This window comes from Leuresthes tenuis, unplaced genomic scaffold, assembly GCF_036924035.1.
Source record: "Leuresthes tenuis unplaced genomic scaffold, fLeuTen1.0.hap1 SCAF_23, whole genome shotgun sequence".
NCBI lineage: Eukaryota > Metazoa > Chordata > Actinopteri > Atheriniformes > Atherinopsidae > Leuresthes > Leuresthes tenuis.
Window position 1 is genome coordinate 24,886,286 of NW_027325377.1, and position 18,021 is coordinate 24,904,306.

General features: G+C 43.5%; 1 protein-coding gene across 2 annotated transcripts in view; it reads right to left on the reverse strand.

Moving 5' to 3' along the window:
- Window positions 1-11,532, reverse strand: part of gramd4a (GRAM domain containing 4a) — a 30,464-nt gene extending 18,932 nt beyond the window's left edge. For both annotated transcript variants that reach the window (XM_072377094.1, XM_072377093.1), the window contains exons 1-3: window positions 11,175-11,532; window positions 3,785-3,998; window positions 102-222 (exon numbers count right to left, since the gene is read on the reverse strand). In XM_072377094.1, coding sequence (XP_072233195.1) covers window positions 102-222; window positions 3,785-3,998; window positions 11,175-11,203 — 364 coding nt within the window. In that variant the 5' untranslated portion in view covers window positions 11,204-11,532. The remainder of the gene's footprint in view (window positions 1-101; window positions 223-3,784; window positions 3,999-11,174) is intronic.
- Between the last annotated feature and the right edge of the window lie 6,489 nt (window positions 11,533-18,021).

An 18,021-nucleotide genomic window follows, 5' to 3' on the forward strand; every position in this document is an offset into this window, starting at 1 on the left:
GGGAATCTGACTGGAACTGGAGGCAGAGCCAAAGCAACTGGACAAACTCGGCCATAAACGATAAGAAAAAGAGCGTTTAGCGGCGTTCGGAGTGTACTTACGTAGGAAATGTTTCTCCAATAAGGCGATTTCCAAGTGACCTTTGACTTCGCTGAGCCGCTCCGACTCCGACCTCTGGAAGTCCTGGATGGCAGCAGCCATGGTGGGAGACCCCGAACCAGCCTGTCATTTGCATTCAAACACAGAAAACAGACAAGTGAACAGAGGCAGGGACGGCCCATCCAGCAGCATCCAACGCACGGATCAGCACGGTGCCATGACTCACTGCTTCCTCCCCACGTCCAGCAGCAACACAGATGACTTCAACGCTGACACACAGCTGGCCACAAGATGGTGGAAAGTGGCCGATGACTGTCCGAGTGAGAGGAGAGGAGGTGGGAGGAAGTGTGCAGCTGAGAGCAGGCGATGCAGAGGGAAGGAATGATGCTAACAGACGAGGAGCACTGCAGGGTGAGCATCTCTGCTCGACTACAGCAGAGGGTCCTTTAAGAGCCAAGCACACACACACAGACACGCTGCAGCAGCAGCTTATTCCCGACACTGCAACGTCTCTGCGAAAGAGACGGAGAGGGCGAAGTGAAACTGACAGGAGTGCAGTGGGCAGAGAGCCAAAGCCCGACGAGAGCCGGCGGACACAGCGCCGCTCAGCAGGGAGGCAGATCGGGATGAAGACAGCAGGAGGGAGTATCTGGGGCTGCAGTATCGGTCTTCATGGTGCCAACAGGTCCCAGAGGACACAGAAACACACCTGGGAGAGGTCTGATGCAGTCAGAACCTCCCGGTTCGCTGAAGTAGGTCGAGCCCTGACGTCACCCTGCTACATTAGCAGCTGGTTCCTGATTCCGTTCCCCCTTTTCATCCTGACTGACGCTGATGTGAGCTTTCATTTTCATCTATTCTGCAATTTATATGCAGCGGATGTTCCAAAAAAACAGAACTCAGTCCACGAGTTTTACATTTTACTACAATTTCTGCATAAAATTCTATTGCATGGGCACAAAATACAACTTGGTTCCCTTTTAATGTATTAGATGAGCATAAGAAGCTAGTCCTTAACCCTGAAGCCCCTCTGACTGCAGAAAGCTCCTTAAAAACAGCCTCCTTAGGATGTTGCTCGGTTTCTACGGATCTTTAGTAGAATAAACAGTGTCTTATGCTCCTGTTTTCTTTTCTTATCCTGACAGTCATGTGCACAAGTCTAATTTCTTTACACATCAGCAGGAAAACATTAAATTTATTGAAACGTGTGCAAAAATAAGGCAAAAACGGGGTCTGTACAGCTTCAACTGAAGGTCCAGATGCAGCTCTCAGGTCTTTGCCATCAGTTAAATACTTTAAACAAAGAGTTTAGAAAGAATTGGACTGAAAATGTGTGAAATATCTGAAGAAAAACTGTGGGTCAGGACTTTTTGGAAGGAAGGACATCTCACTGGTTGTTAAACGTAGTCTCAAACTATTATTTAAACAACGAGAAGCCTTTTCAGACGGGACCCGGTGGCTTCTACATGAGTTACCCCGTCTCTGACTGGATGAGTGTGAAGGACCAGATTAGACCCACTTAACTCCTCATGCTTCAGTTTATGCTCCCACAGCGTGTCCTGTTTATTGAGCCACTGCTCCCACACTATGGATCCACTTCCTGCTCTGGTTCTGAGTGATATAAACTCAGCCTGGAGCAGTCAGGGTCCAAACACTGGCTGTAAGATTAACTGAGGTTCCTTTGGACTTCCTCAGCTCCCTGCATGTGTGTTTGAGGCCTGAGGAAATAAAAAGGGGTTCATTTTAAGCTGGTTCTGCTCCACCATGTCCCCTCCAACAGTGGACATGAGCGATACTCATGAATGAACACTTGTTGGAGAACATGGGACAGATGCAGCAGTGATGAAGCCTCCTTTTGGTGTGAAAAAGGGTTTAAAAAGTGCTTATTGTGTCATTATTTACCACAGAAAAGGTGCACGTGTTAAACGTCTCCTGTGACAGGAAGCACAGGTGTTGAAGAAGACGTAACTACAGAAATCTAAGGCCATGTGGAAGCTGTTGAACTGGGAATGATGCAGCATCTGCTGAACCTAAACCGGTTTTATTTTGTCCACATTTCCACCAGGTTCCTGTTGGCTCTGATGTGACAGCAGCAGTTAATGCACCAAAGCTGCTGATGATCAGCAGCTCTGCGTTAACTCACTGAAACGAGCTGGTTGCACCTGTGTTTGGAGGTAAGAACCCAGCAGAACTGGACTCTCCTGTCGGTGCTTTAATGATTCACAGCAACAGATTTAAGGTGCTGGGACAGTAAGAACCACCACTGGGATTTAAGAGACGTCTTCCTGCTTCATAATGACAACCACGACCCTCTGGAGCAGCATCAGTGCCATCTTTAGCTCCTCATTTGTTTTCTGTCGCACATAATGAGTGGAAGAACAATTCAAAGTTTCCAAAAGAAGGAGGATTTGCAGCAGAACTGTAATCCAAACCGATTACAGAGGTGGACTTTCACTCTCAGACAGAACAGAACTGATCTTTAACATTTAATATGAAAGTGAGAGATAAAAGGCTTTATTTTAAATCCAAAGGATAAGATTATAGGTTCAGCTACCTGTGATTACTGAGACTACAGATCCCTGCTCTGACAGATGGGTAACTTATCATTTAAAAACGCTCAAGTGAAGCTAAAGATATTCGTTTGGGGTTAGAAATCCCATCAGATTTGAAAGGGTTGTGAAAAAGCAGGTGAGATCACGTGCAGCCGTCCGTGCGCTGCCTGAACGCCACCTGGCCAACGACATCCTGCCTGTTTAAAATGGACGACACGAGCCAGTTTGGCATCCTGCAGCCCAAGGGCACACGCCATCCTCCTCCAAACAGATGCAGGTGAGGTCCAGACCTGGGTCACATGACCTGGTCCTGGACGGTGGCGAGACCAGGCGGGGACATGCGACTGGTCCGAGGCGACGGCACGCCTCACATATGTGTGTTTGTGTGTCCCAGCAGGGATAAGAGGCAGCTCGGTCTATTTTTAGGCTTCAGAGTGTGACTCATCAGGGCTGTGATGTGGGCGATGCCTTCCCAGCGGGTGAGAGAGGCAAACACAAGCAAACACATGCAGAGACACAGGTGCACGCCTGAAACATGCATGCACATGTTGCACGTGCACAAAGATCCTTCAGTCACCATCAGAAACAGACTCCAGGGAACAGTTTTATCCAGCAGGGGACTCCATTTATCCAGGAAATCATCTGGAATATTTCATCTGGATCTCTCTCCATCAGAGCATCAGAGCGCGATGACCGGACAGGACAGAAAATACGTGGATCTGGACCTTTTGCCTTCAGGGGTTCCTCCCCTCTCGCCTCCTTCATCACTTTCCCACTTTAATCCTTCCCTTCCTGCTATCTCCTCATCTCACCGCTCCTCCCACCATTTCCGCTGCTGATTGCCATCGCAGCGCCGTGTCCACCATAAATCCTCATTTCCACTGCTTCCCCCCCCTTCATTACATCCGTTTCCTCCTCAGAGTTGGAGCAGGCTTAAAAAAGCAGCTCGGTTTGGTTTTATAACTGCGTCGCTAAGCTGGAGAGGGATGCAAACACAGCAGCCACTGCTGGGACCTTTTTACGTAACTCTGGGGTCAGATCACATGTCTCAGGTGGAAATGTTAGCACCAATCACACAAAACAGGAAACAAATGGATGACAGACACACTTATATGAGCCTGGGGGGTACTCACAGGGTCTCGCAGGGCGTCCTCCGTGTCTCGCAGCGCCGCTCTGGGCTTCAGCTGCACCTCCTCGCTACATTCGTTGTCGGAGGCAGGTGGCGACTCGCCCAGATCCGGGAAGTCGTCTCTCGTCCTGGGGCCTCGGAAGCGGATCTTGTCCAGGCGCTTTAGCATGGTCAACACCGCGGACCTGGGCTTTACCTTAACATGGCGGACGGCAACCCTGCGGAGCATGACTGTCATCAGTGGCTGCGTGAAGAAGCAAACACCCTGATGTCCTATGGCGTAACCACGCATTCTTTGGGGGGGTCGTGTCCCCCCCCCAATATTGAGAAAATACCAACCTGTCCCCCCCGATATACAGAAGAAAATATGTAAAATGCATGTTCTCCTTTTATGAACCCTGTCAAGGGATCGGTCTCTTGTTATGTCTTATTTATTTTCACTTTATTTCCGTGTGTTACCGTGGTAACGGCTGCGCCGCGGTCGCCGTTGTTGATGCTAACACTCTAGCCAATGAGAGTGACCCACCGGGCGCGCTTGCGTGTGTTACCATGGGAACGTAACGGCTGCGCCGCGGTCGCCGTTGTTGATGCTAACACTCTAGCCAATGAGAGTGACCCACCGGGCGCGCTTGCGTGTGTTACCATGGGAACGTAACGGCTGCGCCGCGGTCGCCGTTGTTGATGCTAACACTCTAGCCAATGAGCGTGACCCACCGGGCGCGCCGCCGTCTCAGCAGCGGCTCTCCTTATCTTTACGTTGGACTTCTACTTTTGACGGAGCAGATTGTACCAGAACAGGAAATCCAACACAGAATCAACAAAATAAACTTCCGCCCCCTTTCAAAATAAAACAACTTAAAACAAAAATAACATTAGACTATTAGACTTTTCATTGTTAATGCACATTTTGAGACATTGACACAATAGAAATGAACCTGGACTTAAAGGTCCTCGGCACATTTTTTGTTAAAGGAAAAGTCTGTAATTTGTTACATCATTAGTTGTCCTTATTAAAATATTTCCATAAACATGCTTTGGGTATTTGGTCGTTTTCCATTGGAAGCTGTCCTATTTGCTACAGAACTACTGGAAGAGCATAATTGTAATTGGTAGGTGTGTTTAAGGTCAGTAAACAGTAAGCAACTAACCAAAACAAAGTGGGGGGGGCAGTCACTGTCTCGGAGAAATTACACTATTCCTTTAGATGTGAATTTATATGGTCAATGTAGTCCTCTAAACTATGTTCTAAATGTCCAATTTTTCATATATAAATAAAGAATTGTAGATAATGCACTCAACAATTTTGTTTTTCTTGGACCCCCCCAATATCTAAACCATGGTTACGCCCTTGCTGATGTTCATCACACTGAGTTCTTCTTCCTCTGGACAACTATTGATCACAGTTGAGTGTCTTTGGTTTATAGGAAGTTAGAACAGCTGGATCAAAGTATTGATTTAAAACATTATCAAGCTGATTTTGAACACCCAAAGCATCGTCTTGGGGTTAAAGTTGGCTGTTAAAACCACTTCACATGAAGAAGAAGCGAGATACATTTTGTTTTACGTCCACTTTGGAGCGAATATAATCCAACTATCGACTTGCATGTTTCACTTCATGATTCAGCAGCTTGTAAAAACACTTTGAGCAGCAAAAACATGAAGTAATCATTTTCTGGGTGATGTTATGGAGGAATTCACCTCCTTTAATGCTCCTCAGGCTCTTAACACTCTTGAGTTTCCACTTTGACCTCCACAGCCTTTCCTTCCTTCTCTCGGAAACAGTTAACAGCAGCAGCTCTCCATTTCCAGAGCAGAAGCAGTGGCTGAGAGAGGTTGTGGGAGGTTGAAGAACACTTAATAGCAGTGTTTTGGTGTCAGGGGATCAGATGTAATGATAGCGGGGGGCCGTTTGAGTCATTTCACACACAGAATTACGACAGCAAACACAGATTATGAAGCCATCTAAAGTAGAGATAATGGTGAAAATCCAATTTGGAGCCAGTTTTAAAGCAGAATAGCTGAACTGCTGCTGGTGAACACATCTCCACGTCCACAAGGGGCCCCTAACCCTCACATCTGCAGAGTTTCTGCACAAAATGACTAAATATTCCTGTAACATGGTTTAAAGCTAATTAAATTGTTGGGTTTCCCTGTATTTCGAGCCCCCTGCTAATAAAACTAACTGATCAAAGCTACGAGTCTTCTCTCATTCTCTTGTTTTGATCTGAAAATGAAAAGCCTGAAGAAGCAGAAACGTCTCTCTGCTGTTTACATACCGGCCTGGGAGCATCCTGTGGTGATCCTACAGCATTTTGTAAGAGATAAGATGAAATCCTTTCAGACTTTTGTGGAGATAAAACTGAAACGTGACAGAAAGCTGCTGAAGCTGATCAATAAGCTGATTGGCTTCTTGCTCGTCTTACCGTCTAAAACATCTTGAGCAGCAACCAGGAAGCACAGAACACCTCTGGAACATCTGGCTGAGCAGTGACATAACTTATATCTCAGCTTTATTATTTAGTAGATAGAGAAACTTTTTCCACAGATATAATTTCCTGTATTTCCCTTCATGTAAAACTCAAACCGGTGAGAACTAAATATCTTTTATTCTGAGGAATATGTGGCGACTATTTGATTTGGTATGAAAAAAAAGCACCTTGGAGAATAATAAACATTAGGTTCAGCAGCGTCTGGCATCCATTACTGAAGGTAACGGTAAGTTCTCATCTTTCCCTGTTCAGTGTTGACATTAGGATGAGATAAGAGGCCTTTATCCGTGTCGAAAGGGAAAATTCCATTACAGCCTCCTGGTGACCGCTTATCTTATGGAAAACCAAGGAGATGCTGTTTGTCAACCTATATTTACAGGGTTATAAAAGCAACAACAGACAAGTTTATGAACTGGAAAACTACGCGTTTTGGACCCGTTTTAAAGTAAACCGACTTTAATTCTGAGGCTGAGATACCGCAGCTCCAGACTTTGGCTTCCAACCCTGAACACAACGTTTTGTTTTACGCTCACCTGACATATTTGTGGAGTTTCTGATGAATGAGTGCGGTTTTAACCAAAGGAGAGCCAAAGAGTTACTCTGGCGTTACTTTAGGAGAGTAACGTCATAAAATGCAGGCAAAGAAAGAGGCGCCATCTTTGAGATGGAGGCTGAGGCCATCAGATATGCTGGTGAAAGGTTTTTAAGAGAATATAATCCCACAAATATCAGGTTTCCAACACGGCAGCCAGAAGCAGGTGACTGATGGGTTTACATTTCCTCCCCCAGGGATGAGTGGAAATGTTGTTCAATAAACACTTTCCTTGCTTGTGCAGACACCTGTCGCCGTAGAAACCTTTCCCACGATAACCGCACGAACCTCAGAGCATGTGAGACGCAGCTTCGCCGTGAAACCATCTGATGCACATTTCTAAGCCTCCAAACATTGGAAAATGTCTCAAACAGACCCATTCTGGTTTGAATTTAACCATTTGAGGGCAGGTTACGTGCCCTGGTGTTGTTCTCGAGTCTGCTTTCACTGCAGGATTCTGCAGGCTGCCGCCACTTCATGTTTATTCTTTTCAAAAGGTTTCTTTCACTCGTTTGGAGCCAGTTTCCAACCACAGCATCTTAAACAGAAGGATGAAAAGATGAAGAGGACGGGAGGAGTAGGAGGAGTGGGCTTTAGCTCAAGGTTTGATCACTGTGAATGTCATTGTGGGAATACACTCGTGATTCATCTGCTTGGTGATGTAAAAACCTCCAAATACCTTCACCTAATCATAAGTCACTGCTGACACAGAAAATATAACTACAGAGCTGCAAAAACCCCGAACAAACAGCACAAAACAGAACAGAAACACCTGCAAGCTGACGCTTTGTTTCTTCCTGCAGATATTAGTCAGGCTGAGTTTACGTGCGTCTCAGAGTAATCTTCTGCTAATGACCCGTAGTAGCTCGAGGTTACTCTTGGTCACACTCAATCCAGCAGCCAATGGCAGTCTGCCGCTGAGTCAGGCAGAGAGAGCCAGTCTAACGTCCTCTGGCCTACATTAATGTTCCCAAACTGTTACCAGAAAGGACCGATCGACCCACAGAAAGTTATTCCAGCAGCGACTCGGAACTATTTTTATGTCAGAAGCCCCCGTATGGAGCAGCTCATGCAGGCAGATCGTGTTCATGCAGATGTTCATGTGGGAAAATATAGCAAACACAGCATCTGTCATCATGATTAGGACAGCTGTAACGAAATTAAATTAAATAATGAGCAAATCAAATTGGATAATTCCACCGTGTTTGCTCCAGATCTTGGTCAGGGCTCCAGTCCCTAATCCAGCCATTTTTTTAATGATCAGGATGAGGATCGCTGAGTTCTACGGCTTCACTTTTTCTTCAGAGTTCGAACATCTGTGCAAAGATGCAGAAACGTAAAACTGTCTATAGACGACAGCTCTCTATCAGTCTGACCTGCACAGTAAAATAAGAGAAAACCAGAAGCCAAAGCCATTCAAAGGGAAAAATAACGCCATTTAACCTCAGAGGAGGTGAGTTTTCTGAATAAAGCAGCCGTCTTATTCTACCCATCAGACTCACCTGCTGTATATAACTAAGTCAGCAACAGGAGATCAACATCTTCTGACTGATTCAGCAGCTTCAGCTCTTATCAGAGTCTCAAACTGTCACCAACAAGAAAGCACAGATGTGCAGCATCAGCAGAATGCTGGATGAGTTTAACATCTGTGAAGCCACCGCAGCCGTCGTCAGGAACTACTTTCTTACCGACAGGACTGTTGCCAACAGAGGAAATATTTTAAGGGTTTGTTATGGCTGGAATTCCAGACTTTTGCACGGCAGAAGTGACACGGCCAATTTGATTAAACACCTGAAGTTTAAACTCAGCCAAGTTAAGCTCAGGCTCAGCCAAAGCCTCTTAGCTGTACATGGTATTGGTTTTAATAACTTTAATGTACCTATAGTGGGTAGTTTGCAACAGTGTGCTGTAGAAAAATGCAATCATTGGGTTTAGAGTGATTTAAATCAAGGATTTTAACAGAAAGCCTGCTTCCCAGATGATGAAACAACACAGAATAAGGCCGATGTAGGTCTCTGCCACTTTTGCTGTCTACATACTGTTGGATAAAGGCCACAAGCACCCCCCAAAATGTATATAAATAAATAATAGAGCAAAGAATCCAGCAAAATAACTCAGATTCTAATTGAGCAGCTTTGTGAAAACATCAGGCAACACCAATGTGGAGCCAAGATTAGCTTTTATGGAAACATCCTTCTTAGCATCCATAATAATGCAGCTTTTATGGGTGCAGTTCCAGTCATACTCTTCCATGTCTTCAGATCAGGGAATAGCTGCACGGTTACTTCCTGCTGGGCTAATAATGTCTTACATAAACTTCACAACAGCCTTTGGCTGTTTACGTCCATAAGAGGACACTGATGAGATGGGAGCCGCACTTTCTACAACTCCATCCTGAACAGCTGATGACTAAAAGAGAGAGAAAACTGGCCCATACTGGACAGAATAAAGCTCGAGCTCTCTGGCACGTCGCCTTTTATAATAACTGCACAGTCAGTTTCCTCTCACAGGTGCTCGAATGCACGCAAATGTGCTGCAAAAACCCACGAAAGGATATCCTGTCATCGCCACCATCACCCACTACGCCCGGTTCTGTAGAGACGGGGCTTCGAGGTGCAAGACATGCGCCCATGGAGCAGTTCCACTTCTGCCAAGTTTCATAAGACACTCAGAGATAGAGAGAGGATTAGCATGACCTTTAAATCTACAGGCATGGAATAGAAAGTTCCAACGGGTGCCTGCAACTTTTGTTTGGCTCACTCTCCTGCATCGATAATGAAGCTGTGACAGATGGTGGGACGAGGAGGGGAAAAAGCGTGATGTCACTGCCGTGATGAATAGTAACTGAAACAAAATACACAGCCAGGTGACACATAGGGAAAGGCAGTAATAAAACTGCATCATCAAGATGGATAAACATGGTTATAGGAAAGGTTTTAAATCAAGCCTGCTTTGGATATAGAGAACCATGCAGGTGGGGGGGTGGATGCAGATATAATCAACCTTAATTAGCTCCATTAGACACATTCTGCAGTTTTTAGCATTCGGCTAAACGAGGGTCTAAAACAGATACGCTAGCTGAGACAGACAACAGATCAGGGCCATCTTTTCAACGTTTTCTGTTCCTATTCATCAGTTTATGGCCATTTCACAGCTCATGTGCATCAAATAAGATCTATTCAGTGGATTACAGCTTCAGGACGCAGTCATATTTGGGCTGCTGAAGTGAGAGCTACACCCACACCGTCACGAGTCGTGGGCTGGGGCTGTTTGAGCAGAAGAAACAGGGGATAGTCAGTCCTGTTTCACTGTGACCCTCCAGTCCGATCATGTAGTTACATAAATAATCAATATTTCCTCAGTAACTGGTCCATCTGCCCCCCCTCGTTGGTGAAAACTGGACACACAACAGCGACTAAAATCAAATTTGAACTCTGTGAGGTTATTCAGGCAGGACACACACATCAGTGTGAACTGAGTACAATAAAACCCAATAAAGATGGCTGTTTAATGGCATCAGTGGCAGTTACAGTTCAGATCAACTTTCAAGTCTGCTCAACGTGACATTTGCCTTGTTGTGATTCATTGACGGAGTTTCAGAAACTGTAAAGCAGAAACAGGAAGCTCTTCATCATTTTTTCCATTTGAACAGCAGATCTGTCAGATATGAAGCCAACACGACCCAAAATGTTAAAGATGCGCTTCCTGAGTTATCTTTGCACACGAATGCGTTCGTTTCCATCTCTTGCTCGTCGCTTGTTGTTCATTTACGTTGCTGATTTTCATATTTTTGGTTGTTTAGCCCCTCTGGTTTGTCATTTCAAGCCTCTGAAGTTTTTCCGGAGCCGTTAAATCTTTTTCATTTCGACGCTCCTCCGAGTTGTCGGTCATTTTGCGGCCGTTCAGAGTCACTCTCTGACAGCAGTGCTCAGGCAGAGCCTTCAAACCGGGGCAGAACCGTTTAAAAATCCCTCCGCAGTTAGTTTATGACATTAGCTCGCGCACACTAACGGTCAAATGCGACCGTTAGACTTCTGCCTGTTGAGGCAGCGGTTGACATCAACGGCTGAGTTTGAAATTGGGCCTCGAGTTAACGGTTTCAAGAACCTCTTAAAAAAAAAAACGGTCCGACATTTTTATTTTTAATCCCTTAAACGGAGACAAAATGAAAACCAGATAATCCGCATTTTGGATGACAGAACGGGCGTTTGAATGACATACAAACAATACCCTTTGTTTTTATTGTATAGTTCTTTTTTTGAGGACAATAGACATGTTATTGGTTGTGAAGAGGTCAAAATAAGCCTTCTTACCCAGCACGTAAATCGTAGCAAAGTTTCATGAACACTGAGATTGCCTTTAGACTGCTTTATCCGTCAGTACACCTGCTGCTCAGGACGTCCAAATTAGCGCCCGTATCACGGCGAAAGCTGCTCTCTTGGTCCAACCATCCCAACAATATCCGTTTGCCTCCGAACACTGACTAAATGTCGTCTCCTGCTGAGGTTTCGGTGATCAGGCGGGCACACACCCAGCACCAAAAACAGAAAAAATAACCAGTTGCGTCCCTCCTCTCCCTGGAGAGGGCAGCCTGACCAGCGCCGTTAGCCTCGTAGATACAGACACCAGCCTTCCCTTCGTCTCTTGTTGATTTCAGAAACGAGCAGACAGCAGGGCCGGGGAAACATCGTCAGTGTGCGGCTCTGCCTTCTTAAAGGGGCCGCTGCTGATTGACGACGCCTGCGGCTGGATGTGAGCGGTGTTCGGTCACCGCTCCTTACCTCCGCCCCGTGGCCGCCACTATGTGGTGAATTACAAAACAGGAGGGTAAACAAAGACCTAAGGTTTCCAGCTTTAATTACGGTGACATACTGTCAGCAACAGTTTCTTTTGGTTTTAGATCATTATCTAAGATAAATTTAGATAACCCTTTGGGGCAGGCTCCATAAAATGCTTCTCTTGCGTTATAAAATTCAGTTAAATTTGATTGAGTTCGATTCAACAATACTTTATTCATCCCTGAAGGGAAATTATATTATTGTTATACGAGATAAAAAATATACAGGCTGACAAACTTAGCTGATGATGTCACACACAGGTGAACTCTCTCAATAGACAATTTGGACAGAAACTCACAGCCAACAGTTCAACATCTGGACACTCCTTCTCAGTGATGTGCACGATTCCACCATCTGTTGTTAACCAGCTCTGTGATCCTCCTCCTTTACTGTTAGCGCTCTGTCTGCAGTCTCTGTCTGCCCGGATAGTCTTAAAGCTGAGCAGAGAGCTGTTAGAGTTGTTCCTGCAGCCAGGTCCAGGATTCCACCATCTGTTGTTAACCAGCTCTGTGATCCTCCTCCTTTACTGTTAGCGCTCTGTCTGCAGTCTCTGTCTGCCCGGATAGTCTTAAAGCTGAGCAGAGAGCTGTTACAGTTGTTCCTGCAGCCAGGTACAGGATTCCACCATCTGTTGTTAACCAGCTCTGTGATCCTCCTCCTTTACTGTTAGCGCTCTGTCTGCAGTCTCTGTCTGCCCGGATAGTCTTAAAGCTGAGCAGAGAGCTGTTAGAGTTGTTCCTGCAGCCAGGTCCAGGATTCCACCATCTGTTGTTAACCAGCTCTGTGATCCTCCTCCTTTACTGTTAGCGCTCTGTCTGCAGTCTCTGTCTGTCCGGATAGTCTTAAAGCTGAGCAGAGAGCTGTTAGAGTTGTTCCTGCAGCCAGGTCTCTGTCTGATATTCCTGCTGTGTCCTCATCAGGGCTCCAAGCCATTTTATCCACCAGAGATCTCACATTTCCCCTGATGATTAAAGGAAGAAATGGTTTGAACTTCCTCCTCCTTTTTCTCCATTTTGTTCCTGCTCTACATCCTTGGTCTGTCCTCTTCAACTCATCTTGATTTGGGGTCTTATTCCAGGCATTAATTAATTGGGCTTTTGGAAAACTCAGTTATCAGCTCCAAGTTATTTCCTATTTAACTCCAAGTTAAGTAACAGAGTTCATTTGGTAGATTCTCCAATCAGCAGATTAATTGGTGGCTGGTGAGGGTGCCAGGACTGGGTATAAAAGGAGCACCAGAGCAAGTAAACAATTAGCTGAATTGCGTTACTTTGTGCCAAACTCTGTCAGTTATTTTCCCAAAGAAAAGAAAATTCTCAATTAAACTTTTCAAAGAAATTTGGTCCTTCGAGATCGAGAGAGGGGCCAAGGTTGGTAACCAACCATGATCAATAGAGCCACATGGGCTAAGGAATACCTTGGAAAACCATCTTCACTTAACACAAACTGCTTCTGCATCCAAAAATGTAGCTCAACGCTGTATTATGCAAAAAGGAAGCCATATATCACCTCAGTTCTCTGCACACAAGCTCATCTCAGATGGACAGAAAGAAAGTGAACACTTCTTCTGAGGTCAGATGGGTTCAAATATCAGTGCAAACAAATGACCAAATCACAGATTGAAGGTTGATAGAAAACCCAATCTTCAGAGCAGATCATTCAATTTAATTCTGAACATATAAACTGCTTTTTTGTTGGATTGCAGTTGTTTTGAAATGTTGAAAAAATTACCTTAATGATTGTAAAAAATTATTTAGTGACTACATTTCAGAGTAATCTAGTTTTAAATACTGAGTCTATCATGTTTCAGGTAAAATTCAATAATTGAGCTGCTCTTTTATTGAAAAATTAATAAATAAAGTAGAATAACTTAAGATACTGTGTTTTTGTCTTTGATATTTAACTGTAAATTAGAACAATATTACAGGCTATTTGACATAGTTTAAATGCAGATATGAATTAATCTCTGATTGGTGTTTTATAAATGTTCCCTCTTTTACTCTAACAGGCCTATCATGGTTTTCACTTACCTTGACGCTGTAACCCATCACTCGTTTGTCTGAAATAGATCGAATGCATTAAATTCAACAGGATCTGTTTGTTGCAGTCACCTTTGCATGTTGGATAAGTCAGACCGTGAGACTGTTCATCTCTCACAAGCAGCAGAATTCAAGCGAGACGTCTCCTCTGAAGCAGCGTTTGCATTTCCAAGTGATGAAGTGGCTTTAAGTTAAAAAGACAATCTGACAATCCGCTCCCTGCTGTTTGAGTTCAAACGAGCAAAGAAGAAGAGAGGCTTGATTTCGGAGCGAGGCCGACAAGAGAGGAAGAAATAGGAGTCAACTGACCCCTGATCCCTGCGATGAGACGATAAGTAACAAGGAGGTAAGCAAGAGTACCTTTTAGAGTCTTTGCCTGGATGTCCTGCGGTTGCTGGGCTGCTTCCTTCTCACCGAAACCTCAAGCAAACAGTTTTATCTGCAGCCGACAGAAGAACTCACGTGTGAGCAGAGGAAAACCTAAAGTCATAGCTGTGTCCAAACGCCTTTCAGGTGCAGCCCGTGATAACGAGACGTGTCTGTGTGGATTTAGCTGCTGCTGGAGACAAAGAGACACAATCCTAATTTAGATTAACTCCACATTTGTGTAGGCAAATATGTGGGGCACCAAAAGAAGCGCTTCTATTCTAAGAACACATGTACTTACAATGGTGTGCTTCCAGTCTCAGAGTATTTCTCCACACTGGCCAGAGCAGATTAAAAACAATTAGAATAATTCGATATAATTTCACTTGAATGAAGCCGTCAGTGCAGCCTATGAGGACGAGACGCTTCTGTGTGTTTTTAGCTGCTGCTAAGGACAAGGAAAGATGGTGCTCACTGAGATAAACCCCACATTTGTGTAGGCAAATGTGTGAGGCACCCAGGAGAGGCTCTGACATACCTGACATACCAGTTTTCTGCACTGGTCAGAGTACATTTAGAAACTGTAGCTCCTTCTCATTATAGATTAGCTATCAGTGCAGCCTGTTAGCTAAAGAACTGGTAAACAACACTGGACTGAAAACAGGAGCCCCCTGCTTTGATTTATGAGGCAGAGGGTCCTCTGAACGCATCATTTTCAGATGTGCAGGGTTTCCCAAACTCGTTATGGTAGTTAAAAAACTTGTAGAAGGTTTATGTGAAGTTGTTTTTGTAGATATTGGACTACAAAATGTATCCTCTTTTTTGGCTAACCTGTAACCTGTAACGAAGAAGTTCTGTAACAGAGCAGAGGAAGTTCAAATAAATAAATTATAATAAATATAATAAATAATAATAAATAACACTTTTGTGTGTCACCTACCACCAGAGATCAATAACTTATAATCTGCAGCTGTAGAGCAGGTATCTGTGCATCAGAAATAACAACAAAGGGGTACCCTATGCCTTAAAAACTGACACCACAGCCAGTGAAAACAACCTTCTGCTTACTCCACTGCACATTTTTACATATGTTTAGGATCATTAATATGATTTTAAATCACAAAATATCTGCTTTGAACCTCCAGAGCACCACCCACAGTCTTGGATAAAAGTCTAAAAAGAGGGTTTTTATGTTGAATTTAAGGCTTTTGGGAGTTCAGTTCAGTGCTGGAATCTGCTGCTGTATCATTGTAAATTACATTCAAACTGAGACCTGTAAATACAGCCCTTGTCACACAAGGGGACGAATGCTTTTGGATGGGGAGTCCCCTTTTAGAGCTTCACACACGTGACTTTAATGTGATTATTTTTCAGATGACTTTAAAAATGCCCAAATCCTCCCTCTCTGTGCTCATTCAGGATCTCTGAAATAAACCTCTTAATCCCAAACCAGTATTTTCTGGAGGGTTGCACAACCACGCATGTCTTATGCAACCGTAGGAGCATCCAGAGTCAATTTTAGTACAGTTTGGAGGAAGGGGGAAGCTGTATGACGAGCCTGCTGTTTATCTCTCTATCATAAAATAAATAAATATTGAGACATGATTTCATGAGGCATTGCAACCATTATTAAATATATGTGGGATTACAGTTGCAGTTCCAGCTGTTTTATCGCTATTTGGACCATTTTCTGTTGCTGTCAGCTGTGGCATTCTTTGTATGTCGGTGTATCTGAGGTCATTTACGACACTCAAATCCTAGGTCTGAGAATAAAAGCATAACACTGGGGGTGATGTCATTTTTCAAGATGTGTCCATATTGAAGAGTCACCCTCACTAACTCTGAAGGTCTACTCAGAACCACTGGTTATTGGGCTTCTGTATAAATCGCACTGCTGAGCATCACTTTATGCCCACGTCCCATTTCCCTGACATTATATAAAGGAATGAGGGGTAGCTCAAGACTTCTGCAGAGTGCAATATGTTACATAAGTCTGGGCACACTTGGGTGTGAGATGCAACCTGACTGGTTGTAGAAGACACAAAACCACAAAGTATAAAATGCAGTTAACCCAGAATAAATCGCTCATAACATCTGATCTGAGGCTTTAGCTTTGTTTATAGCTAACGGCTAACTAATTCCACTTACAAAAACAGTAAATAAGCTAACATAGGCTAGCGTTAGCTTATAAGCTACTGGTAATAACAAGTCAAATGAGGCTGTGGCAGGTAAACACCATTTAAAAAATGGTGTTAGTTAAATGGACTCCTTTCAACAACACTATAAACAGGTTACTTGTGTTTTGCATAGTTTACCAGTAGATGGCACAATTAAACCAATCATGTAATCTCCTCCTGCTGGTTGTGGACTGTATTGTGGTTACGACAGGATGCCAAGTGTGGCTCTCATGAGTCTGAATAATTTAGTTAGTCTGGCTGTGATGGGACAGAGATAAAAAAATAAAAGATGCCACAGGGTCAATTTGATCGAGCTTTGAGACCTCAGGCTTCAAGAAGATTTTATCCCAAAAAGAAAACAAAGACATGGTTATTTTAAGAGTATTGACTGTTATATAGGTTGATGTAATGTAATGTAGGCTCATGAATAATAATTTATGTATACTTACCACAAAGTTTCTAGGTTGTGATAACTTATCCCTCCATGAGTTAAATTTTGACAGGCACCTCTCTTCCAACTTCTTTCTTTATCTTTGTCACCTGAAGGGAGGAATAACTTGAGCTTCCATAGCAACTAACCATCAAATAGGCCTGTGAAACACGATGCTGGCGTCTAAACTTTCAACTCTTTATGTGTTTGTGAAGAAGTTTACTTTACACGCTTGCTATTTCCAGCTTTTCAGATGGCATCTGATCAGTGAAATGATACCCAAGTATGCCAAGATGATATATGACCTACAATGACTAAAAATAAAAAAAGGAGATTCTTTGTAGATATAGTTTACAGACCTTTCTCAACACAAAGCTATCTGACAGAGTTCTTTGATTCACCACCAGTTACAGTAAACCCATCTCCCCTAATCTATTACATACGGCTGAAGAAAAAAGCCCAGCGGACAAACATTATCGCGAGGGGTGTTTATTTACTTTGAAAATAAAAAAGTATAGTGCCAGCAGGGCAAATATATAAATAATTAAAGAGTGAAAATAATTAATACAGATAAAGCTGTCTTGGAATAAAATTTTAGATGGATTTCAGTTCCACAATCTTGAAATAATATCAGTTTAGGCATATTTTAGTGTATTAGTTTTTGACTATTATCAGTTGTTTTGGTCAACTCACAAAATGTTTGTGCAAAGCTTTTTAACTGAGTGTTAGCTTAAGTTAGCATAAACAAAACAGTTCATACTTTAAACTGCTGCACCTTGTTGGTGAAACATTGGCGTGAATCAATGACAATTTACATTTTATAGGAAGTAGTATTTCTTCAAATTTTTTCCTGGCTCTACGGTAGCCTGGTTAGAGTCTGACTACAGTCTTTATGCTAAGCTAAGCTATGCTAAGCTAACAAACTGTTGGCTGTTATTAATTACAAAATGTACACAGTTTCGACACTAAACATAAAAATGGAGAGGAAAATAAGCTTGAATTCATGATAATATTGGAAGAAACTACTTTCATACTGTTTACAGTCTTTATGCTAAGCTAGGCTACGCTACACTAACCAACTGCTGGCAGTAATTACACAATTTCCACTACACATGACATGAAAATGGGGCAGAAAAAAAGCTCAAATAGTTTTTAAAATCATGATATCAATGTTGGTAAGAAACTACTTTCATCCGCTGTTTATAGTCTTTATGCTAAGCTTGGCTACGCTATGCTAACCAACTGCTGGCAGTAATTACATACACAGTTTACACAGTTTCTACACTTGACATGAAAATGGGGAAGAAAAA